Source organism: Suricata suricatta, chromosome 8, assembly GCF_006229205.1.
Source record: "Suricata suricatta isolate VVHF042 chromosome 8, meerkat_22Aug2017_6uvM2_HiC, whole genome shotgun sequence".
Taxonomy (NCBI): Eukaryota; Metazoa; Chordata; class Mammalia; order Carnivora; family Herpestidae; genus Suricata; species Suricata suricatta.
Window position 1 is genome coordinate 37003718 of NC_043707.1, and position 24782 is coordinate 37028499.

The 24782-nt window shown below is 59.8% G+C and overlaps 1 protein-coding gene across 1 annotated transcript in view; it reads right to left on the reverse strand.

Moving 5' to 3' along the window:
- The window catches only part of ELFN1 (extracellular leucine rich repeat and fibronectin type III domain containing 1), a 26949-nt gene extending 2333 nt beyond the window's left edge, over nt 1-24616 (reverse strand). The window contains 2 exon segments of the mRNA XM_029948179.1: nt 1-1003; nt 24469-24616. The exon segment at nt 1-1003 is cut by the window's left edge and continues 20 nt beyond it. Coding sequence (XP_029804039.1) covers nt 1-736 — 736 coding nt within the window. The 5' untranslated portion in view covers nt 737-1003; nt 24469-24616.
- Nucleotides 24617-24782: the final 166 nt, after the last annotated feature.

A 24782-nucleotide genomic window follows, 5' to 3' on the forward strand; every position in this document is an offset into this window, starting at 1 on the left:
GCTTGCTGAGGATGCCGCGGTGGCCGTGGCGACCCTGGCCCAGCAGGAAGTAGCCGGAGTAGAGCGGCGGCGACTCGCACTGCACGCGGTCGTAGGCGTGTGTGGCGTTGGCGAAGGCGGCCAGCCAGCGCAGGAAGCCCAGCAGCTCGCACGAGCAGTAGAAGGGGTTGCTGTACAGCTCGCACACGGACAGCTTGGCCAGGCCGGCGAAGGTGGCGCTATGCAGCCGCTGGATGCGGTTCATGGACAGGTCAATGTTGACGATGTTGGGGCACTCCCAGAAGGCGCTGGGCGTGACCACCTCGATGAGGTTGGCCTGCAGATAGAGGTACTCGAGCTTGCCCAGGCCGCGCAGCACGCCTTCCGTCAGGTTGCGCAGGCGGTTGTAGCCCAGCTGCAGCACCTGCAGGTTGAACTGGCCTGAGAAGGCGCCGTCCTCAATGTACGTGATCTCGTTCTTGGTGAGGTTCAGGTAGGTGAGGTTGCCGAAGCGGCTCAGCGCGGCGTACTGCACGCTGCGGATGCGGTTCTCGTTCAGCCGCAGGTCCACGATGGTGCTGTTGATCTGCTGCGGGATGGCCTCGTACGGCGGCTGGTTCTGGCTGCAGATGGCCAGCCACACAAAGCCCTTGTCACCCTCAATGAGCCAGCAGTCGCCCCGGGCCAGCCCGCCCGCGTGCAGCAGGGCGGCGGCTGCCACGCATACCCACAGCGTGCCCCACTGGCACCTGGCCATGGGGACCGCCGTCGTGGGAGCCCCCGCTCCGCCTGCCCCAGGGGACGGGGTGGGAGGCTGGGTGCCAGCCCCTGATGGACAGGGGGTGGGAGGCTGCCTGTGTTCTCAGGGGTGTCCTGTCCCAGACCGCATGGTGGCGCCGCAGATGTGCTCCCTCACTGCCAGGCGGCCCTGGTCATCTGCGCACATCCTGCCCAGGCCGTGGCTGCCGCCCCCATCTGCCTGGGTGTCCGGACAGCTCCGCCCTCCACCTCCAGCTCCGTGGTCCTGCGGCAAGAGAGATGAAGAGAGAGCAGTCAGGAGAGGCTGCGTGCCGTGGCCGCAGGAGGCCCAGGGGTCAGGCATGGCCCGGTGCCAGGCAGGGCTGAGGTGCATTTGGGTAGCCGGAGGGAGGTACAGGGCGACAGGAAGCGTGCAGGACTGTCACAAGGGCAGGAGCAGTGAAGTGAAGCCTCAGGTCCGAGTCCCCCCTTTCCCTGCACCTGCTTGGCCAGGCTCAAAATAAGGGTGGCCCCAGAGAATCAGGAGCGTGTGCCTGGCTCAGTGCCATGCTCATGACAGACGGAAGGCAGGACATCCTACGAAAATAGCCACGGCGCTCACAGCCACCTGCAGGGGGTGCTTTGAGCCTGGCCCAGGGTCCTGACTGAGCTGGCAGGGAGCAGGTCATTTAGGCTCTGCTCCAGGGAGGTGCAGGGAGGCAGCTGGCACTGCCCAGGCACCGAGGACAGCTAGGTGCTGGGGCTAAGCTCTCCTCCGGTCCTCAGTTTCCCCAAATGAGCCAGCTGGATGGTCGCTCAGACTTTCCGCCTGGCTCTGGGGGCCTGAGGCTGTCACCACTCTGCGTGGGAAGATCCTGGCAGAAAGGCTGGGAAGGAAGGAGTGACTCTGCCAAGAATCCCCCATGCCCCCTCCCCAGACTCTGGCAAGGACCTCCCAACTCCACCAACCAGCTCCCAAGACACGACGTGACATGATGGTGGCCACCATCCTTGCAGACCTCGCGCTTCCCCAGGACGGGCGTTTCCCCCCCCCCCCCCCGCCCCGCCCCGCCTCAGGCAGGGACACTAGACACAGCCCCCCCACCCGCAGGGACCCCTCTCCGCCCCTCGTATTTCTCCCCCTGGACAGACAAACGGGTATGTGTTTCCTTGTTCATGCTTGGATTTACAGTCGGCCTACGATCAGCTCCATGGCCGGTGGCCAGCTGAGTGTATTTCACTGATATTGACGTTTGCAACTAGTCTGCACTGAGGCAGTTCAAATTAGGAGAAAAAAATATTATAATGTGAAATGGATTTTCCTTCCCTTTGGAAACTTCATAAAGAACAATTTTGATCTGACTCCTGGGGAAGAGTCTATTTCTGATTTACAGACGGGATGACCAGTCCCGGGTGGCCGAGCTGGAGCCCACACCCAGCCCTGCCCTGTGACTGTGTGACACCCGGCAAAGCACTGGGCATCTCTGGGCCTGATTGGAAGTGGCTTCAGGGTCCTGGCAGGACATGTAATCCTCCTTTGGGGAGAGAGACTGTCTGGGGTCACCAGGGTCCCTCCCACGTGCCACCCCCCCCCCCGGAGCAGGTCCCCATGGCCAGCATCCCTGTCCAGCAGTGGCCGCCTGTGCCCGTGCAGCCTGCCCCTCCCCCAGGGTACCCGCCCCTTGGATGCGCAAGTGCGTCAGAGGCACAGGGTCAAGGTAGGCAGGCGGTGGCAGGTGGGGCCAGCCTGGCTCCCGCCTCCAGAAGCAGGTACACAAGCAGGCCTGTCTAGGAAGTGTGGCGCCTCAGCAATGCTGATTGTAATCACCTTTAATCTCTTGCTCAAAATAACCCAAAGTCAAGTTAAGGAGGATTACAGGGCCTGAAGAAGCCTTATCACAGGCAGGCGCCCAGGGAGGAGGGACAGGAGCCCCCAGGCGACCGGGATCTCCCTGCCCCCCTCCCAGGGGTGCCTGGGAGCTCTGGGGAGCGGCGCACACATGTGCGTGTGGCGCACATGTGCCTTGCACACAGGCTCCCACATGCGTGTGCTGGGCTATGTCCTGTGTCCAGGCATGCCCACAGTACACACACACACACACACACACACACACACACACACACACGTTGGGACCCCCATTACAGCATGGCCCTGGAAGCACGCACATGTGTGTGCCAGCACCGGAGAGGCCCGGCCCAGCCCCTAGCGCTGCCACGGGAGCCTCCCACCCAGGGCCACAGGCTAGAGGTCTGCCACCTTGGGAGTGGCGAGTGCTCTGGGGACTGGCCTTACCCCTCACACTCTGAAGCCTCCTCCATTGGGCTGTGTGATGAGGGGGGCACGTACCCCCTCCCCAGGGGCTCCCTCTGGAGCCTGTGGTGGGGGGATAGGGAGTCCTCTCCCACCCTGCCTGGCCTCAGATGCTGGGACATGCTAGCAGTGGGCTGTGACCCCGGTGACCAGTCCCCTCAGCCCCTGGGACCTGGCCTCTGAGGAACCCCAGGGATCTTGCTGCCTAACTCACTCTGCAAGATGGGAAACTGAGGCCGAGGCCAAAGTCACACCGTGAGTGGCCCATCCTCCTCCTCGGGACTGAGGGCTGGGTGTCAGCTCCAGCAGATGCCTGGTCCTCCCAGGAGGCCCCTCAGCTGCAGGGACTGAGCTCCCCGAGTAGGAGTTAACCTCAGGCTGGGGGGACAGGATGCCACCCCTGGGGCCTCTAGAAGTAGCCCAAGTCACCTTTCTAGAAGAGTCCTGCTGGGCTCACGCACCATCCCCAGGACGGCCCTTATTCTGGCCCCCCGACCCCGGGACTCGCTTGTTCATCCATGAAGCGTCTGTACTGGGCTCGTCACCACCCCCATCCTGTTCTCCCCCAATGACTCACACACCTGTCCTCTGCCCCCCACAAGCGACTCATTAAATAAACGTACCCAGGATGCCTGCGGAGGGTCTGCCCGGCCGGTGGGGCAGGCAGACCTATGTCACACCAGCCCCCAGCCATCACCTGCCCCCTGGTCCCCGACACACAGCATGGGCCCGCACCCCCACACCCCTGGGATCCTCTGCCAGGCCTCCTCCTCCCACGGCATCAGCAGCCCCCTGTCCCCACCCTCCCGCCAGCCTGCAGTGCCACCAAACTTCCTGTTTGTGCTGTCCAACCTGGCAGCCCTGGCCACACATGGCTGCTCAATGTTAGAACTGTGACTAATGGCTGTGGTACTGAACAGCATACTTCTAGAACTTTCCATAGAAACAACTTGACCTGACTACCCTCCAGCCATTGCCCTGTTGTCTCCTTCCCCTCTTGGGCTGATGTTCTTGAAAGGGCCACCAGCGGTTTCCAGTTCCCCTCTGGTGCATGCGCTCTCCCCAAATCATCACTTTCTTGGGCTTTCTCAGGCTAGTGAGTGGGAGCTGTCCCCACCCTCTGCTGCACCCCATGTCACTGGGGCCACACCGCCCGAGCCTCCTCTGAGCTGCTCACACTGGCCCATCCAGGGGACCAGAGACACACACACGTTGGTGTCCTCACTGCAGAAATCCCACCTGAATGCCCAGTGGGCTTCCCGTGTATACAACCAACCCGGACGGATGGACAGACGCCCTGAGCACACTGCTCTGGGTGCTGGCTGGACCCTGGAGTCCCAAGGACGGCCCCTCGGAGGCTCCATGACTGCGACCCCACACCCCAGAGGAAGAGGCGGGCCAGATGCAGCCACAGGCATCACGGGACAGACCTGGGCTCGATTCTGGCCCTGCTGGGATCGGATCCAGGGCGAGTCCCTGCTCAGCTCGCTTGTGCCCTCGGTCAGCGGGTGTGAGCGCTGGGGACAGCCTGGGGTCTCCTTCTGTTACAGCTAGTAGGGAGCGGGTCACCTCAGCAGAGACCAGATGCCCCCCAGATCCAGGAGGTACCCTGCATGGTGGGGGACCCTTTCTTCACATGCCTGTGAGCCAATGGCCGTGTGTGTTCCAGCACCTATCTGTGCGCCCACACCCATTTGCACATGTGCATGTTCACATGCACCTGTGGGGTGACAGTGCCCTTGATGCCGTGGGTCACTGAGGCCAGCAGCCTACAGTCACCAGGGACCTGGGGGGCAGTGGCAGGGAGACGGTGCAGCCAATAAGGGGGCTCCAAACCCCACCATCTGCACTGTGACAGCAGCAACAAGTCACATTGAGAAGCATCATGTCATTAAGCCATGCATGGTGCAATCTGGTGACAGGGACATGGGCCAGCCCCAGGCCCTCGGTGGCCCCCGAGCAAGGACTTGCCAATAAGCCTCACCTAGTTAGGAGGCACAAGCCATGTGAGCCACTCAGCCACCGACTCCACAGCCACCTGTCGAGGGTCCGTCAGGTGCCCAGGGAAACTGGCGAGAGTGGGGGTGCTCACAGGGTCCCCACGCCAAGACAGCCTTGCCTCCCAAGGATGGCAGGGTTGGCAGCGTTCCCAGGGGCAGACACGGAACCCAGAGACTAGACACTTGGGAGGCTGGGTTCTACCAGAACTGCGATAGGTACCTAGCTGGTCTGGAGGCTGGGAAGGGGCCCCGCTGTTGCCTTCTGGTGAAGAGCCATGGTCAGCACACCCCGGGCAGACGTACTCATGTGGGAGCCGGCAGGCAGGGGCCTGTCCTGGATGGGGAAGGCTCAAGTGGGAAGTGGGAGGGAGGGGGCGTGACAAGGACCCGGATGGGCAGAAGGCGGGTCTCTCAGCAGCTCCGCTCAGGGCCCAAACCCCATAAACTGCAGAAAATATCAGACACGAGCAGGGTTGTGGCATGCACATATCTTAGCCTCGCTGGCTAAGACTGGGCAGCCAGAAAGCCCTGGTGTTTGCCTTCCCCGTCCTGCACCCGCTCCCGTCTTCCACAGCACGTAGACGTGCCAGGCATAGGGCATTTGGGGACACTCGGGGCCCTGAGGCATTCATGAACCAGTGGGGGGCCGGCAGGGGACGAGCCAGGAGCCTGAGTGGTGGCAGGAAGGCACTGCGAAACTGCAGGCCATCAGACAAGGCTTCCACAACAGGATGCTATTTGATGGGTCCTAGCGGATGTGTAGGAGTTTGTTAGGGAAAGAAGAGGGTAACAGGTGTCCGAGGCAGAGAGTGCACGGGCTCAGAGAACAGGCCCCCTCCAGGGGAGTGGGCAGTGGCGGGCGGGAGAGGCCATGGCATGCGTCCCTGGGAAACGGCGAGGAGGGGCCGAGCGGCAGACCTCACGTGCACTCCACCCTGCAGAGAGCAGGCATGCCATCTGGGGGGTGGGGTGGAGATAGGGCCTGTTCCGTCACGTCAGCCCCGCAGCCACACTGCCGCTAACGAATTAAAGAAATATGGTGGTTCCAGGCTTTTAAACTTCTTACGAGCGGATTTGCATAATCACCCCGGCCACACTGGGACGGGACACATCTTTCTAAAAATGCCGTCCCCTCCTCGGTCACAGAGCGCCACCTCGGGCCCAGGGCGTGTGCCAAAGCGGGTAGCAGCGGCCTGTCCACGTCCAGAGGGAAAGAGGCCGAGGGCCAGGCACACGGGGGGTGGGGCGGGGAGATGGGTGGAAGGTTAGAGATCGATAAGTTTTTACAGCTCCGATGTTTGGCCGACAGATCATGTTTACTGCTAACATTTGTCGGCCTCTGGAGCTCGGCCTGTTGCAGAGCCCCCGGGGCCGTGACAGGCACATCGCCTGGTGCAGCCACAGGCCGACGACATAGCCCAGACCAGCGGAGCCTGTGTGGGGCCGGGCCTGCCTGCCTGAAGAGGGCACAGAACCACCTCGGGCTTCAGATTCCTAGGCCAAGACCTGGATGCTGGGGCCACCATGCTCTGGCATGTGACCTTGGGCAAGTCACTTAACGTCTCTGGGCCCATTTCCTCCTCTGTCCAACAGAGATCCCCTGGGGAGCTCCCTTGCAGCATTACTGCAAGGATGACGTGACCAGATTACCTGAACCTTCCAGCACCATCCCTGGGAAACGCATGCTCAATGAATGCTCTTTTCGGGCACATTTCAGGCAGCATAGGTGGACCCAGCAGGCCAGCCAGACAGGCCTTGGGGGTTTTTTCACTTATGCGAGCCCCCCCCCCCCCCCGCCCTGGTGCCACACCGCAGGGGTCCCATCAAGGCTATCCCCAGGCTCCTCACCCACTCACCCCTCGCTGCTGCTTCCTACTTCTCCGCGGAGGCTGGCACGGGCCCTGGGCTGGGCGGTCCAGCACTGCTGACTCAGCAGGACTGGCTCTCAGAACTCAGCCACAGGGTCTGCGGTCAGCCCCCCCGCCTCCCTGGCCCCGGCCCTGTCCTCTGGGAGGCACACGGTGAGAGACCGCCGCCCGCACCTGCCCTCCAGCCCACAAGGATGCAGAGGGCAATGGCAAAGGTCGAGGGGTGGGGCCTGCTGAGTGACCTTGGGCGGTCCCTGGGAGCCCTGTGTCCCAAGGGCCTCACCCTACCTGGCCAGTCTGGGACAAGCAGAAAGTGTGCCAACAGAGGTGATCTCTTATTTCCTCCAGGACCCCACATGTAGCAAGTGCCTCCTGTATACTGAGCCACTTCTCCGATGTCCAGAGAGACAGGGTCAGTGTCACCCCGGTAAGATATGAAAACAGGTCCCCAAAGGGAAAGCTGGCAGCTGAGATTTTCCCGGAGGAAGGACAGCCCAGCACAGCGTCAGCATCCGCCACGCCGCCTGTGAAAAATACAGATTCTGGCCCCGACTCCCACGAGGTGCTGGCCTGGGGCAGGCAGGCCAGGGGTGCCTGGTCTGGCAGACACCACGGGCAGGGCTCTCAGCAGGGCTGGGGGCTGGACGATGCTGGGCTCACTCCGTCCCTCCTCCCGCTGGGCTCTGCGGCCCCAGACTGCTCGGGAGTTAATCAGGGACCCAAACGTTTAATGGTCTGTTGTGCTTCCACTGGGCATCTTTTTAAATTAAAAAACATGATGTACGGCACTGCTAGAGGGAAAAATCACTTTGCAATGGTTTCCTGCTCGGGTGCTGGCAGGGACCGGGGAAAAGGGTAGCTTGGCTGGCTGGCCTCCAGGACCGACGGACGACGCGTGACCCTCTCCAAGAACACCGGTCCACCCCTGCTGTGGGGAAGCAGGTCACGGACTCCAGGCAAGGGTCTGCGTGTCCAAAGGACACTGGCACTGCTCCCCATCACCCCCTCCTAACCCTGGCAGCCAGGAAGTTCTATCCTTAGTCTGACCTGAATCTCTGCCGTTGTTTTGAGGGATGTCTGCCTTGAGACTGAACTTGGAGATTTGCTGGTTCTGCTCTTCCTACTCGAACCAAGACCTCCAGAGGCCCTGAACTCAGGAACCCCTTCCAAGCCGGGGAATTCCATCCCTGGTCCGAGCTCCGGTGGGGGACCTCCGGGGACACGGCTCCCTGGCCCCACACGCCACTGGCTGGGGCCACACCTGCTCACCCGCCTGGCCTCTGTGCATTCCAGTCCTGCCTCGAGTCCCCGTTGCTAGGATTCTTCAGTCGGAGCACATTTCCTGGCCACTATGAAGCACACTAAAGATTTGTGGCATGGTTTTGAGCAGAGGCTATAAATTAGCAATTAACCCTCCAATGTTCTAAAAGGGGTAATCCGATACCGAGCAGAGACCAGTGTCAGAAGTATCAGTGACGCAACACAGGCTGGGACCGAGCAGGATGCGTCCCCGACACCAGGGCTGACCGGGGTGCCAGCTGAGCCTCGGTGAGGGCCACGCTGTGGGGCCACGCTGTGGGGGAGCGGCCGCTCTGGCGAGGGGTCCCCCAGTGAGAGTCCAGGACAAGGTGTTCCCGTGCCGGAACATGAGCGCTCGCCCCTCCATGTCTGGAGAGTTCTGTCACAACACCTGGGATCCCGACAAAATACTGCCAGGTGATCACCTGGTGCCTGCCCAGCGTTGTCACGTGCCACTAGGCATTCCAGAATACCTGTTACTCCATTCCCACGGCCTAGCCCTCAGACACACCCCTGCGGGCCCTGGGGCCAAGGAGCCCTGCCTGGCTCCATCCGGGCTGAGGAGACAAGACCCCTTTCTCCCGGCAGCCCCGTCCCAGAAAAGAGGAGGCTTCTGAAAGGGAAGCCAGCAGCACAGGCAGGCCTGGGCCCAGATTCTTGTTTTTCATTTGTGTGTCATCAAATCCATACACGCACACACGCCTTCCTCGGCTTTGCAGCCGAGGGGACTCCCAGCCATCCTGAGAGCAGAGCTCACCTCTGTCTGCTAACATCTTTATGGTCTGAATGCTTCCATTTAACTTTCAACCCACCTGGAAGGTATTCTGCTGGCGTGAAGGAGTAAGATCGACCCCCCGCCCCTACCAATAGGCAACAACTTTGTCCTGACACCACGAACTGCATAATCTATTCCCTTAGCTGATTCGTGATGTGCCATCCCCCATGCCGACTGTAGTGCGCTTCCTACGAGGGCACGTCGGGTCAAGCCTCTCACTACCCCCACCTCGCCCTGCATCTCTTACGCCTTCTCTAAGGTGCAAACAGTTTCCCAGCTTCCCCACTGGGGACATAACCCCCACCCCAGTGCTGCGTGTTCAGACCCCTGACTGGGGCCACAGCCTCCCCGGGAAATCCCAGAGCTGCTCCGCTGTGGCTTCCCGTCTGTCCCTCCTATCGGTCAGACTGGGGGCAGAAGGTATGTCTTTTCCAGGCCCAGAGAGGGGGGCCGCAAAAATATTCAGGCCACAGTCACCTGTGAAGGAGGGCTGCCACGTGCGTGTATCTCCTGGGACCGTCCCCATCCGTGCTGGTTGCTCTGGTGCAATTAATGGACCCCCTTTCTCTTGCCAAGCATCCTGCTAGGCTGCAAGGCCCCTGTTGAAGGCCTGTCTGTAGCCTGTTCTTTCCCATCGATGGCCCCTGCCACCCCGGCCGGTGACCCGTTCAATCCTTGCAGCTCTGTGTGTAACAGGCTTCCGTATCCAGGATGAAACTTGTCTCTTCTCACTCCCCGTGTTCCAGACCCCTTGCTCTAGGTACGTATCTTCCTAGGTGAGCTTTTAGAACGATTTCAAGACTTCAGAACATGCTGCCAAGGCACAGATGGGACCGCACTGAGCCTACAAATTAATTTCAAAAGAGCCTTCAGGATCGGAATATTCCAGCTCAGCCGACCCCACAACGCCTGCGTTCCCTGTGGTCTCTCAGGAAAACTTTACAGTCTTCTTCGTAATGATCTCGAATTTTTCTTGTAAATGTGTTCCTGGGAATCCCATGTGGTCTTCTGCTGTTGACTGTGAGTGGGGACCATTTATTCCATTCTGTTTTCTGACTAGCGGCTCCTGGCACAGATGAGAATCATTGATTTGTGTGTGCTTGTTTTACGCCCATCCCCTGCCTCTGCCAAGCCCTTGAATGATTGCTGCAGTTGGTTCTTGTAGCTTCCTTGGGTCTCAAGTCAGACTGTCTGCAAATAACTGCAATCCTTTCCTACAGACATCCTATTTCATTCTGTTTCGTGTCTTATGGCTTTGTCTAGCATTTCTGGACAATGATCAAGGGTGCTGTTCGCCTTTTTTTTTAATAAAAGTTTCTGAACAGGATCGTGAAAAAAATCTCATCATTTAGAATGACAGTGGCCAGGGAAGGATGCCTCTTCTTTACTGTGATGAAAAAGTATCCTTTTTCTGCTCTGGCTTTAGCAGTTAATTTAAGGCCAGAAACGAGCACTAGGTTTTATCAGAAATGTCCCATCATTTATCAAGATGGTGTTGCGGCCAACCTGTCGGTGTTCTGTATTATATTAATAGATTTCCCTAATATTTAGCCATCTTTGAGTTCTTTTGACAAATCCTACATAATCATGGCAGATCATCTCCCTAATATTCTGGGAAATTGGATATGCTTGTGTCTTATTGAGGATTTTTGATTCAGTCTTTAGAGGCAAGACCCACAGGGGGTCTCATTTCCCGTACTGCCTTTGCCACCTGGGGTTGGGGGCCACTCTGGCTTCTGCCGGGGGTGATTTCCTGCGGACGGTGGTGGCCGGCTCAGTCAAGAAATGTCTTTGATGGAGACCTCCCAAGTCCATGAGCCACTCCATGGCAGAGGGGCTCCCGGAAGCTGTGTAGACAAATATCACGAGGGATGGTTGTTTACTCGAGTGGAATGCCCTCCCAGTTCATCTTCTGTGTGCTCCAGATTCTCCTGATTCAGGGCAGGTCAGAGAAGTCTGCTGGCCAAGCTTACAACATCCAGGAAGGCATTGTAGTTGGTGAATTCCACGCTGGCCTCAGGGAGGCCCCATGCCCTCGGATGGCGTCAGGATGGTGAGAGCACCGCTGCAGGGAGTCTAGACTTACAGACCTGGACCTAGTCACCCACGTGTGGACAGATGGACATCGTCAGGCACTGGGGCCACAGGGAGGACAAGACCAGCCAAGGCCCAATCCCTCTCAGAACATCCACTCTACAGGAGGAGAAAGACGAAATTTCCACAGAAGTGAGGGTTTGAGGCAGCAGCTCTGACAGGAAGGATGTTCTGGAAAGATGGTGATTTCCGCTCACTGTGCCAGGACTGGGACCCTCCCCTGCCCAGGATGGGGTCTGTCTCCACACCTCTTGAGTCTGGGTGGCCCTGACACCATGCAGGCTGACCGCACCAGGCTGTGTCTGTCCCAGGCACAGTCCGCAGCCACCCTGGGGACAGCACTTGCGTGTCTCTGCTGCAGCGGCCACCAACAAAAAGTACCTTCTAGAAAGATTGCCTGGCTGGGGCCCGGAGGCCAGCTGCCCGGCCCAGCCCGCCCTGGCTGCCTGCCCCGCAAAGCCATGGGGTAGAGGGTGGCTCGTCACGTGGCCACGGTAACATCACGACGCAGGTGTCAGGTGAGCCTGGTGCCCCAGAGCCTCGCCTGCCCCGTGGCCCCAGAACCCGAGGTGTTTGCAAACGCCACAGCTGGGCGGCACCCTTCACCAGCGGCGAGGCCACAGAGTGTGAGCCATCTGCCACCAAATCACCGAGACTCCCCCAGCCTCCATCTTCTCTCCTCTGGGAAGTGGGGACGATCAGCTGACCTCCTGGTTCACCGGGGGGTCATCACGGGAAATGCATGTCCTGTTTGTGCCCCGCTGTGCTCAACAGGGGCTGTGTGGGGCTCCGGCTGTCACCAGGATTTAGGGACACAGGGACAAGGAAGGGTTTGCACCAAGTCTGGGCGGTGCAACCAGGCCTAGGCTTCTGAGTGTTGGGGTGGCATCTTTCCCGGGGGCGTGGGCCGCAGCCAGCCCCCAGCTGCCCCTCCGCTCCCCCTGCCAGCTCTCAGAGTCCATAAAAAATCAATCTAATGACACAGCAAACATTAATTATAGCTGCAAGACCAGGGACGGGACTGATCTGGAAGGGGCTGGCTCTGCTGTTAGTCAGATGGTCTGCCAGAGACCAGACCAGAGTCTGTCCCCCAACATGGGGCTTGGGGGGACAGAAAGAGGAGGCTACCAGGAGGGCAGCCTTGGGCCAGGACACTGGGATCTGGGTCCGGCCCTGCCTCCCTCAGGTTTTCTGGCCCAAAACCAAGACTGCAAAGGGGCGGGGCTCCCTCCAGACTGCTATGGGTGGGGAAGGTCCAGCCAGACCCTGTCATCTCCCTCCCCCACAAACAGCAAGGAGGGAAGGCCCGTCCCGGGCCCAGCCAGAGCCCCAGCCAGACAGTGTCAGGGGAGGGGCCGGAGTCAGCAAGCTGAACAACAGAAGGAAAGGAAGCCCCATCAGGAGCTGTGAGGCCAGCCTGGGAGGGATACAGATGTGCTGTACGAATGTGCAGTGTGTCCCGTGTCCCCTGAGGAGGGGGCACCCCAGCCGGCCTGAGGGCCTGTCACCATGCACGGGGTGGGGGGAACCGGGCTAGTGGTCCATCCAAGTCTGCCCTGGCTGTCGGTCCCCACCTTGGTGGGGAGCAGAGGCTCTGTTCCCCTCGATGCCATCCCCCCCACACTGGTCTGTATTCTGGAGGTGCTCAGAAACCCTCCGGTGGGGGAGGTTCTACAGTGACCCCACCCCAGTCCTGGAGATCCAGGGGCTGCTGGACCCTCCACGCAGGCCGAGGGACAGCTCGGGGCGGGCCTTCCCACGTGTGGGGGTGCTGGGGCTGGAGCCGTGTGCGGCTGTACGGTGCCTCCCAGCTTGTGTCTGAGCGAGAAACCCAGCGTGGCCCATATGCCGCTGTTATAAACAGAGCTCCTTGGGGAGGCTTCAAAGGGCCGAGGTGAGTAAAGCTGGAAGCGGCATGGGCAAGGGGGCTGGGCACTCTAGGGCGGAGAAGGTGGCATGCCCAGAGCCCGCAGGCACCCCTGGCTCCCCATCGGGGCTGCAGACGGCAGGGCCTGCCCGGGGCCCCCAGCTCGCAGCCTGACACCTGCAGGGGCGGGGGAGGGGGTGTCCCCAGAGTGCGACCCCTCGGCCGCGGCCCCCCACCTCCCCCCGCCACACTTCACAGGCACATAGCCGCATGGCGCACGGGTGTCTAATTATTGCCTCACGGGCAGGAGTCTGCCGGTGCAGCAGCTGGACGACACTCAATTCTCTGGCGTAACTGACAACGCTGGAAACCACCCAAGTGAGGTGTGAGGACGCGCTCCCCTCTGCAAGTCTGTCCTCCGGCTCCAGCACCAGAGAGAGCAGCCCTGCAGCGGTTCAAACCGCCGCCTCCCCCACACCGCCCGCCGCCTCGCTCCGGGCCTCCGCCTGTCTGCCAGCCGTCTGTCCGTCTGTCGCCTGAGCTGCCCTGGCCACCGGCCTTGCCGATCACGCAGAGGATGCCGCTTCCCTCCTGGTGCCATTTCTCAGCCTCGCAGCCAGGCCCCCGCCCAGGCCGGGACCCCAGGATGGCTGGGCGGCTGCCCTCTGACCTTGGGGTCACCACCCCATTCTCTGGGCTGCCTGCTGGATGCTGGGGCGCTAGGTAGCACTCGCCCCCCAGAGCCTCGTCCCTGAGGGTCCTAGAGGACAGTCTGACATTCATGGGCACGGGGCCTCCCCCACGGGCTGAGGCTGGTTATCACATGTGCACAAGACAGGGCAGCGTGGGCAGCCAGCGGGCACGGAAGGAATCACAGAATACATCCAAAGGCCAGGGGCACACACGGGGCTGTCTGGGGTGGTCTGCTCTACCCTCCCCAGGGCGAGCAGCAGTCTGGAGGAACTCTGGCAGCCTGCAGGAAAGGGACACGTGCTGGAGGCTGGACCAGGATCAAGCATTCCCTCCAGCCCAAGTAACGGGTCACATCCGCCTCAACCAACTCCACAGGACAAAAACACACCAGGAAAGGGGCCAGCAGAGAGGCATGGCTCCACACCACCCCCAGGGAAAAGAATGAGGCAAGGCTGGTTGAACCAGCAGCTGGGGTCACTCACTGTGGCTGACATAACAGAGATATAGCAGGTAGAATAGAGGAGGTGATAATCCATCTCTATGCAGCACCACTTAGCCCGTGTTCAGAGAGGTTTCAGACTTTACGGAAGAGAACCAGAGTTCAGTCCTACAGCACCTACTAGCTAGACTCTCGTCTACTGACGTATGCAGTGCCTGAACTAACGCCATAAAGTAGGTACTGTTGTTATCCATTTTACAGAAGCAGCACAGAGTTAGTAATGAACTTGGCTGAGTGTCCACAGCTGCTTGATGGGGCAGGATTCAACCCCAGGCAGTTTGGCCCCAAGGCCCCTGTGCATAACCACACCTCACAAGGCCAACAGATCCAACGGGTCTGTGTGGGTGAGGCAGGGAGCTGATAGAGACGGGGGCAAAACCAGACATCTGAGGAACAGCGAGAGGGAGAGGCGGGGTCTGGTGAGGGGCGGGGCCTCGGTGCACCCGCACCCACACAGAGGGACCCCCTCCCACACACAAACCACGTGACCTCACTGCAAAGCAGGTGCACAGAGCCAGGGAGCCAAATTCCCATGCCAGCCACATCCAGAAGCGCTAAACTCCGCCAGACGGTGGATTTGTAGGCGGGGCCACACCCGTGGAGGGCACTGACGAAGCTGGTATGAGAATCACCTGCGCAGACTGCAGCAAGGGCCTCACTGCCTCACGAGGGGGCGAGGGAAGAAGCTGGTCTGGAGACGCTCGGTGGAGGTTGGCTGCATGAAAACGTGTCCCTAATGCCACGGAGCCGCACACTTACCAGCGGGCGAAGTGGCGAGTTTTGCGTGGTGTGTTTTACCACAGTGAGGAGTTTAGAAAGAAAGAAGCGGGAGAGGATCAAAGAGGAGCACCCGGAGGACCTGGGGGGTCTTGAACACAGGCCTCCTCGCTCCCTTCACAGGGCTTCCCGGTGCCACCAGCAGTGTGTGGGGATTAATATTAAGCCAGAAAGGATGGCATTCGGGTATTCATGGTATTATTCTTCACACCTTTAGCTGTATTAAATATTTTATAATTAGTGAAATATTCATTAGAGATTTCTTAAATATTTGAGACATCTTAAATATTTTATAATACATTTTTAAATGTTTTGGAAGGAGCTGCTGCTGTGAATGACTGAGCTCCCCTTTGGCATAGGTGTGCAAGGCGAGGCAGGGCGTCAAAGAGGGCACCGCCCCTGGCAAGGGGTTCCCCAAACCGAGATATACCAGTGTGCTTTCACAAAACAGAGACTTCCGGAACCCGGCTTCCACACCTGATTCCGGTTTAAGGTCAGGCCCAGGGCCTCTGATGAGTCAGGCAAGGGCTCCCATTGCACTGACGGGAGCACTGAGGACCGGAGAGGGCAAGAAATGGTCTCAGGATCACAGGACAACCTAGGACAGAGGGGAGACCAAGACTCACACGCCTCACCCCTCCTGGTTGTTGGAGCTCTAACGCTGACCCACAGTGTCGGGGGGCAGTGCTCCCTCATGGTGCCCTCTTCCACCCTGGACCCCACCTGGCCTCGGGAACACACAGAGGCAAGGTGTGACAGCCTAAACTTGGCCGGTGCGTGACCTGGCGGCCGGCAGGTGGCTGCTCATCTTACAGGCTGACTGACAGCCCTGGTGCTCTAGTCCTTCCTGGTCTGGATGACACCTGCATTGTCACCCCGAGGGCATAAGGGTGGCTCTAGAGCAGGGTGCCTGAGGAATTCGTCACCAGAACCTCCCACCTATGGCCTCCGCCTTGTAAGGGCTGGCACTTGGGCCCAGAGAAGGCAAGGAATTTTCCCCGGGTCACACAGCAAGTCGAGGACCTTGGTCTCTTGTCTTGACCCATGTCCTGGGGGCTCCCTCGTCCCCTCCCTGAGGCCCTGGAGCTGTGCCATAGTCCAGGGAGTGATGCAGAAGGGAGCTGGTGAGCTCCCTGGGGCCGGCTCCCTTCTGCCTGCCCCTCCACTACCCAGCAGGGCGCAGGGGCACAAGGGGGTGAGGGCTGCAGACACAAGCCGCCTGCCCAGGGTTGGCTGCTAGCTAAATCCGTGTTTCTGCCTCCATGGGTCCATCAGATGCAGTCGCCCAGCCATCCACTACCACAGTCTACTCTTACAGGTGCCACCGTGCCTCTGATTAGATGCTGTTAGACACAGGAAGCAGCAGATGACTGCATGCTGGACTTCGTTCTGTAGGTGAGGAAACTGAGGCCAGGCTGGGGCCTGGACCCAGGAGAGCGGCTATGGGCAGTCCCCGGACCGCCGGCAGAAGCGAGGCTCCATTCGGGGTTAACTCTCAGAATTTGGTGGTGGCTACTTTCTACAATAATGAAGGGATGCTGACAGCACATGATAAAAAGTAACCACAGCACCCTCCGCTGTGCAAGACAGACCCACAGGGAGGGAGGTTCCGGAGAGGAGGGGGTTCGGCCCGGGAAGGCCCCACAAGGCCTGGAGCAGGGGGAGGCCTGCAGACCACAGCCCCAGGCTGCCCCACTCCTGCACACAGCACTGGGACGAAGGGCCATCTTGGTCTCCCGCTTGCCCCCACCCAGGAGGGCTGGGCAGCCGCACACGCTGCCCACTCCTTCCCGCCATAAACCCTGAATGCTTGGCCCTGAGGGAGCAGGAAGCGGGACAGATCTCCCACCACACAGACCTGACATGAGCTGGAAGGCCTCTGGGGAAACCAAAAGCAGGGGGAGGAAGCCCATGGCCCAAGTTGGAGAATCTGGCCCCCCTGCCTGGTCCTGCTTTCCTCACCCCAGCAGACGTGATGGGCAGGGTCCTGGGCTCTGTCAGGACTGGGCCAGGGTCCCAGGATGCGGGCTTCCTCCTGACGAGGACGCAGGTGTGGGGTGGGGTTGAGAAGGACCAGGGTCCACCCAAGATGGGCTCACAGCTGGGCTGGGCAAGAGGAGCCCAGGGCACGCAGGGCAGGGTCCAGGGCAGGGGCACCCAGGGCCTGTGGGGCGAGGCCATAGGAGCCATGGGCCTCCCCAGGGATCCGTTCCTTGCCCGACTACAGTGCTTGTCACCCCACCGTTGGAGCCGAGTCCTCTGAGCCCTGCCACGTCCTTGGTTTTCAAGAAGACTCTGCAGATGCATCAGCCGCTCTGGGGAAGTAAGACCTCACAGGCTCCCGTGATGGCAACAGCCCCGCATTCTGCTGACCCCCAGGGCGACCTTGAGCATGCCACTGCCTGACTCCTGACCTCTGTCCCACATGGCGGGGACTGCAGCTCTGCCCTGCCAACCCCCTGAAGGCCACAAACAGCCACCGGGGCCGGGGGGGGGGCGGGTCCTGCCATGTGCCAGACATTGGGCTGACCGATGCAGACAACCAAACTCAACCAGTACGAGTGTCGGCTGAGGACCCAACCTGTCTGCGGGTTCAGAGGGCTTCCCCAGAGAGGTAACATTACAGAGACTTGAACAAAGACCTAACCATGCAAACGCACCTGGTGAGCAGGGTAGGGGGAGATGGGGCATACGAGGGACCCAGGAGGCCAGGGGAGCTGGAACCCGGAGGGGGGAGTGCAGGTGACAAGACCGCGGTAGGCGCAGGGTTGCTGGGAGCCCTCATCTCACCCTAGAGTCTCTGCCAAAGACAAGTTCTTATCTGAAGGGCAATAGGGAGCCACTGAAGGTTTAGTAGAGAGGAGCTATGACCTTTCTGGCTGCTGCATGAGAACAGTGGGTATGCAGGGAATCGAGAGGAGGTGCCCACAGTCACTGCAGGAGACATGGCAGAGTTCTGGACCAGACGGCGGGGGCAGGGGAAGGGAGCGAGGTGGGTGGAGCCAGCAGACACAAACTACACCCAGTGACACACAAATGTACCCAGGAAGTCTAGAATGTTCACAGCAGCCCCACACTGGACATTACCCAAACGCCCCCTGACCAGTGGATGGGAACGCCCCAGTGGCACACCCACGACGGAATACTACTGTGCGTCAATAAAGACAGGCAAACCGTAACAACACGGCAAGTGAACATCGCAGACAATGGTGCACAAACCGTTTACACCACTTTTCAAAATGGGCAAAAATAACGTGATTCAAAGGCTAGAGGTCATCCCTGGGAGCAGCAACTCGGAAGGGGGCGTGAGGGGGGCTCCGGGGAGCCATTGATTCCCTGTCGGTTGGCTTGAGTGCTGCGGACATGGGTGTGTCCGCTTAATATAAACTCCCTGAGCCGAAGACACCTCTGGCGTGTGCCCTCCTCTGTGTGTGCACCTTACGCCAGGAAGGTTCACAGAGACAAAGTTGGTGGTCAAGAGAGGAGACCAACCTAACATGGTTTTCTGTGTGATGGTGACAGGAACAGTGCGGAGGCAGTGTGGCAAGTGCAAGGGTGGACGCATGACAGCTCAGTGTAGTCAGAGCCACGCCGAGTTTGGGATGCCTGCGTTGGTGACAAGGGGAGAGGCTGCAGGGCCTGCGCTGGGCAGAGCCCCAGGTCAAGGGTGTGGACAGCGTGAGGAGGAGTGTCCAGAGGTAAGAGGAGCTCAGATGCCAAGAGCAGAGAGAGCAGGTGGGTTCTATGGTGGTTGTGGGATCTCACGGATGGGTGGGGTCACGACAAGTCCTCGTGGGTCTCAGCAGGTCTCTGTTGCACTAGCACACAGTAGGACTGCAGCACACGCTCCCCTCTCCCTCCTCCCCTGGAGTCTCAAGAGCATCAGCTGGTGAGTCTGGAACAGCCACCTGCTGACGTGCACACGGCACTTGAGGGCCAGGCGCCAAGCAGCCAGGCTGCGGACATCACGTGTGCAGGGCGAGAGCCAGCCAGGAGCAGCGTGGGCCGAGCAGGCAGTGTCCCTGCGGGTGGCCCCACAGACCGCCCTCACATCCGAGAGCAGTGACACTTCCACAGTGAGTCAGACCCCTCCTCTACCTGCAGACCCTGGGCAGTCACTTGGGGCCCTTGAACCAGATGTAGTGCAGATGCTACCAGTACTGGCCAGGTCTTCACAGAGTAGGTGCTCGAGAATGGGGTCCCTCCGCCCCCCTGTGCTCAGAGTAGGTGCTCAAGGAGTGCTCCCCACCTGCTCCCCTCCCCCGCTCCTCCTGGCAGAGAAACCTCCCTGGAGCTCTGGGCCATGTCCATCAGTATCAAATCATTTACGACGGCAAACAGTCCTCGCGGCTCCGAGGCCCTACGCCTGCCACCCCTCCCTGCCCCCTCCTTGGCCGCTCCTACTCTCCCTGCAGCTCCCTGCTCTCCCATCACTCCCACCCTATGGCTGCACCTCCCCACACACCCTTCCCCGACCCATTTCCCAGGGTAGATTCACAGTTCACCAGGTGGGGCTGAGCATGCGGAGGGGAGGGGACAACAGGGCAGGACAACCACGCGCAAAGGGGCCCCCAGGGTCATGGGGACATGTGCGCAGAGATGCTGACACACGCAGGTGCAGAAGACGGAGAGGGGAGGGCGGGAGAGGCACAGGTGGGGCACTGCCTTGTGCCTCTGGCTCATGTGATCAGAGTCCCACGAGCAGCTGCTGCTGCCCCCACTGAGCAAAGAACAGAGAGGTTAAGGGACTTGCCCCGATTGCACAGCCGGTTAGCAATGGAACCCACATTTAAACCTGGGTCTGCGGTGGGTCAGAGGCCGGAGTAAGGTCTCTGGGGAAGGAGACGAAAGGCAGCTCAGGCTGGAGGCAGAGGAAGCATGAGCCAGGAGCCTGGGACTGAAGGATAAGGGTCCCCAGGGCCAGAGAGAGGTCAGAGGCAGGAGGCACCTGAGGCTGTCCCCTCCCCTGCTACTTCAGTCCCAGAACCGTGGGATGCACGTCCCACAGGAAACAAGGAGACAAATTCAGACCCACACCAGCTGAGACAGAAAAGCTGAGGAGGAGCTCTGGGAAGGCTGGCAGGGGGAACAGGGCCCCAGGGCTCCCCAGGGGGTATGAGGGAGGAAAGCGGCTGCCCCCCTTCCAGGCTGCCCGGAGGTGGGCACCTTGAACCTGGACCTCCTCCCGCCCAGGCAGGTGCTGAGGGCAGTCTGGGTCTTCTAGGCGGGGCAGTGGGGGCCAAGGCAGGGCCGACCCTGTGCTGAGCTCACTGCAGGCGGCGGAACCAGGTGTGGGGGCAAGGAGGAGGCGGAGGCCCCGGGCAGGGGAAGGAGGTCCCAGGAGCACGTCAGGGGATGAGGTTGTGACTCTTCCCACAGATCCCAGCATGAGACCTCAAGAGCCCCACATTGGCAGGGGCCTACTGCCTGGCAAACAGGAGGTACCAAGTAAATATGCGGCCAAAGGGTGAGCTATCTGGTGAGAACATCCACAGTGGGCAAGAACACAGGCTCAAGCGCCCAAGCCATCTCCCTGATAACAAGGAAGCAACTTTGCCGCCATGTTCCTTGCCCTTCACCACAACCCCCTTTCCTGCCAAGGATGCAGATACAATGGCTGGAGGTGCTGCCGCCACCTTGAGGCCATGAGGACAAATGCTAAGAATGGCAGAGAAGGCGGCTACATAGAGCCTAGATGACTGACATCTTCCTTGGGCTGTGCACCACCCCAACGGCCACCCTATTTACATGAGAAAAACAAACCTCCTACTGGGATTCAAAAGTCAGGTCTCTGGTATGGCCAGACTGAATCCCTAGCTGATACAGCAAAAAAATAATGCTGAATACTTTTATTAAAAAGTTACTTTCAATTTCATTCTTTTCAGTGCTTCTGATTACATCAAAAAGCCAGTCTCTGATTGGGGCTGGTAAGTCTTGAACACCTCTGTACACTTGCTTTTCTCCCTTTTTAATAAAGCAATAGCAGGCCTTGGGCTCCGAGCCTCCCCTGGGCTACCGCATATCCAACTAGAATTTAATAACATTGCTTTGTTTCCACTGAACTCACTTCTATGATTATGAAATCTATTTATGGCAAAGGAGGCTTGTTTTCCATTTGTAGTAGTGCTATAAAACTCCCCTTTTAAATAAATATATTTAAGTTTTTTAAAAGTGAATTTACTGCAAGAAAAACGGTAAGAATGTGGGCAGAGGGAATGTGGGGGCATGTGGCGGCTGCTGCCCAGCCCCACACTTTGCACTTCTGCTGCAGGAGACAGTCTGCCCCCCGGGCACAGTGGGGGAGTCTGGGAAGGTTAGGGTGAGCCCTCCGAGGCAGCATAGGGGCCGAGTCTGTCATCGGTCCAGCCTAGGGCAGGGGGTGGGTGGCCCGACCGACCCCCGTGCACTGGGAATCTCTCGGCGAAGCCTGAGTCGTGGGCTGGGCGGTCAGGCGCTGAGCAGCGGGCAGCGGTTTGAAGCTGTCCCTGTCCAAGCCACTAACTCAAAGTCCCGGGCTCCTGGCAGCCGCCTCGCCAGGGCCGGCTTCAAACGCAGGGGCTCCAGCAGCTGGAGTGACCTTTTGCTAATTAGCTCGGCTGTTTGCTCCACAGTTCCAGCTGATCTCTGGACAGCAGCTCCAACTCCAGTCACTGCTGCCTGTCACCATCCGGCAGATAAATAACTGCTCCGGGGGAGGCGGGGGAGGGGAGCCTGGTGGGGGAGCTGGGGGAAGGCTGGGGGAGGGCAGCAATGTGCAAGAGGGGAAGGTCAGTGGCCTGGGGCAAGTCACAGGTAGGTCCTGCCGCCCCCCCCCCCGGGAAAAGCCTCACCCCCATTCCCCAGAAAAGAAAACTGAGGCCTGGGGGTAGAGGGTCTTATAGAGGGGGCTGGGCTTCAGCTCTGCCAACCCCAGACCCGTTTCCCCAGCACACCTCCCACTGCGCCCACAGGCCCAGGGAGGCTTGAAGTGGCTCTGTCCCTGGTGCTGAGCACAGGGCCGGCCAAGGGCTGGGCAGGGGCCAGCAGGTCACCTGGGGTCATTAGAACACATAGAAGGTTCCTTCTAGCCTCTTAGTCATTGCTTCAGTAACAGCAACTTCTAGGGATAAGGCCTTAGGACCAGGAAATGGAGGAGGAGGGAGGCAGGAATAGAACTGGAAAGTTCATCTCACTGCTTGACAGAATGTTCTGTCTGTAAGGGATCTCAGGAACAATGCACCCCACACCCACATTCCTGAGGAACCCGAGTGGCATCCGGGCTCCTCTGCCGGACCCTGCAGGAGGCACAGGCCATCTGCTCGGCCACCTGCCTCCTCAGGTGGGCTGGGATGGGAAACAGCCACCCATTCATTCATTCAGCATCTGCAACCTGCCAGGCTCAGGAGGCTGACGGAGCTGAACGCACAGCACAGCCTGGAGTGAGCGTGAGACAGACAGAGACTATGGGTCTCGGGGCGACTCAGGGCCACGGGGACCCTGGACCAGTCTGGGTGAGCCTGAGCTTGGCGTGGTCTGCAAAGGCCTCTAGAAGGAGGGAAGGAACAAACATTGATCTGACGTGACAACCAGACACCTTGCCATCCCCTTGGAAGGGGGCAATGTCCACCACCATTTCTTGAGTGCCTACTGTATACAAGCAATTCACACATCCCCCTGAATGCGCCCCTTATGGAAGAGGGGACGGAATCCACTTTGCAGATAAATAAACAGGAGGTCAGAGATGGTAAGTGACTTTTCGAGCATGTTACGTCCAAAAATCAGCAGAATGGGGTCTGCCAGACACCAAAGTTGCCCCAAGGATAGATGGACAGGGGAGAGAGGGTGTTCCATGCAAGGGCAGAGGTGGGAAGGCACAGAGCTGTTCCCAGGGGTCTCAGCCAAAGCCCTACCCTGGCTAGCCTATGCCATCTCACGCCCTCGTGACCATGCCCAAGGCCTGAGGTCAGCACCCCAAGTCCAGCCCTAGCTGCCCCTGCCCTACCATGGCCCTGGTCTCCGAGGTGTATGCACGTTTCCCCAGGTAGCCGTGTTCTAGGAACGGACCCTGACCCCAGACCATCCAACCTGCCCCCTCAGCAACCCTCCACGACAGGTGACATCCATAAGAACCGTCCTGAGGGACACCCTCATGTTTCAGACAGGGAAACTGAGGTCTACAGAGGGGCAGGTGCTGGGCATTGTCCCCCGGAATGAGTGGTGGTGACAGGGTCAGAAACCAGCCTGACCCCAGACTTTCTCAAGGTCAGCCAGAGGGACGAGGCTGCAGCATGGAGGGGGTGGGCATCCTCACGTCCTACACTCTTTCCAGACTTGGTGCCCCCAAAGGGACGCACTCGATGGACACCTGGGGGACTGTGACACAGGCCAACCTGCCCTGTGGCCCGGCTGAGCCCTCTGACCCGGCCTTCCCTCCCACACGCCTCCTGTTCTGGCCACACCGTCTGACCCTGATCTTCATCCACACCAGGCTTGCCCCGCCTCAGGAGGAGCTCCCCTCGCTGCTCCCCCTGCCCTTTTTCTCATGGTGGACCCCCTCCTCAGTCCCCTCCAGGAAGCCTCAGAGAAGGCTGGGGAGCCACGGGACCACCAGCAGAAGAAGGCATGCCTTTGGAGTTTCTAGAAGGACTCTCTGCTCCTCCGCGTAATGAAGGAGAGGGCCAGATGCTTGGTCTCGTGGTCCATTAGAAGCAGCAGAGCCTCAGCACCAGAGTCACTTAAAATAAACTCAATGCCAGAAACAGCAGGTGAGCAGTGTGGTGCAGACCCCGAAACCCTAAAGCCCACTTTACAGTGTGGTGAGTCATCGCCAACAGCACCTCCTGCTGGTCACGTGAGATGGGACAGCCTAGCTCCATGGGCCAGGCCACCTCCCAGGCCACCAGCACCAACGGCCTAGAGAACCCCAAGGCCCAGGGACTAAAAGAGGGGAGCTCTGTGATTTCTGACAGTGCGGGGAACAGGCCACCCCGAAGACAGAGTGAAGCCGGGGCAGCAGGACGGTGGCCTCAACAGCCCTAGGCATTCGATTCAGCATCGTGGGTGATTCTTCCCAGATCAGAACCCGTTTGGGGGGGGTGGGGGGGGCACCTGGGTGGCTCTGGCAGTTAAGCATCTGACTCTTGATCTCCACTCAGGTCATGATCTCATGGTTTGTGGGATCGAGCCCCCCATCAGGATCTGCACTGAGTGCGGAGTCTGCTTGGGATTCTCTCTCCCTCTCTCTCTTGCTCTCAAAGATAAACATTAAGAAACTTTTTCAAATGCATGATGTCAGTCAGTACTAACACACGCCGCGTCCTTTACACGGTGTGCATCACAAACACGCTGTAACGTGGCTGATCCATAAAGTGGTGGAAGATGAAATCCACAGAGCACCTCTGACACATGGGGGAGGATGGCGGGCAGGCCCCGAGCCCCGAGCCCCCAGCATTAGACTCAGAGGCAGCCCACCGCTGTCCATCCAAGGGGCAGCACCTGTGACCAGGATGTCTGTCTCCACCTGAACCTGACACTGGCTCTCTCCAGGCCACCATGCCCTGCCTCCCTCCATGCTGAGAGCACCCCTTACCTTTGGGTCAGGGTCTGCCGGTGACCTGGCGCATCCCAGTGCAGGCCAGTGGGGTCCTCCGTGTGGGGCTCACGCAGACCTCCTCCTCACTCCATGACCCAGGGGACAAGATGGGTCCAGACAAAGTGCAGGACGGTCACCAAGGCAGCTGCCACTGCATCGAGACAGAACAGGGACAGCGGTGAGCAGGTGCCAGAGTGTCAGGGCCACCCTCCCTGTGTGTACTCACTGCACAGAGCCACAGGCACATCGAAGGGGCCGGGACTCCCCATTGGTCCACAAAGAGGCACATCCCAGGGAGGGCGGAGGGTGGG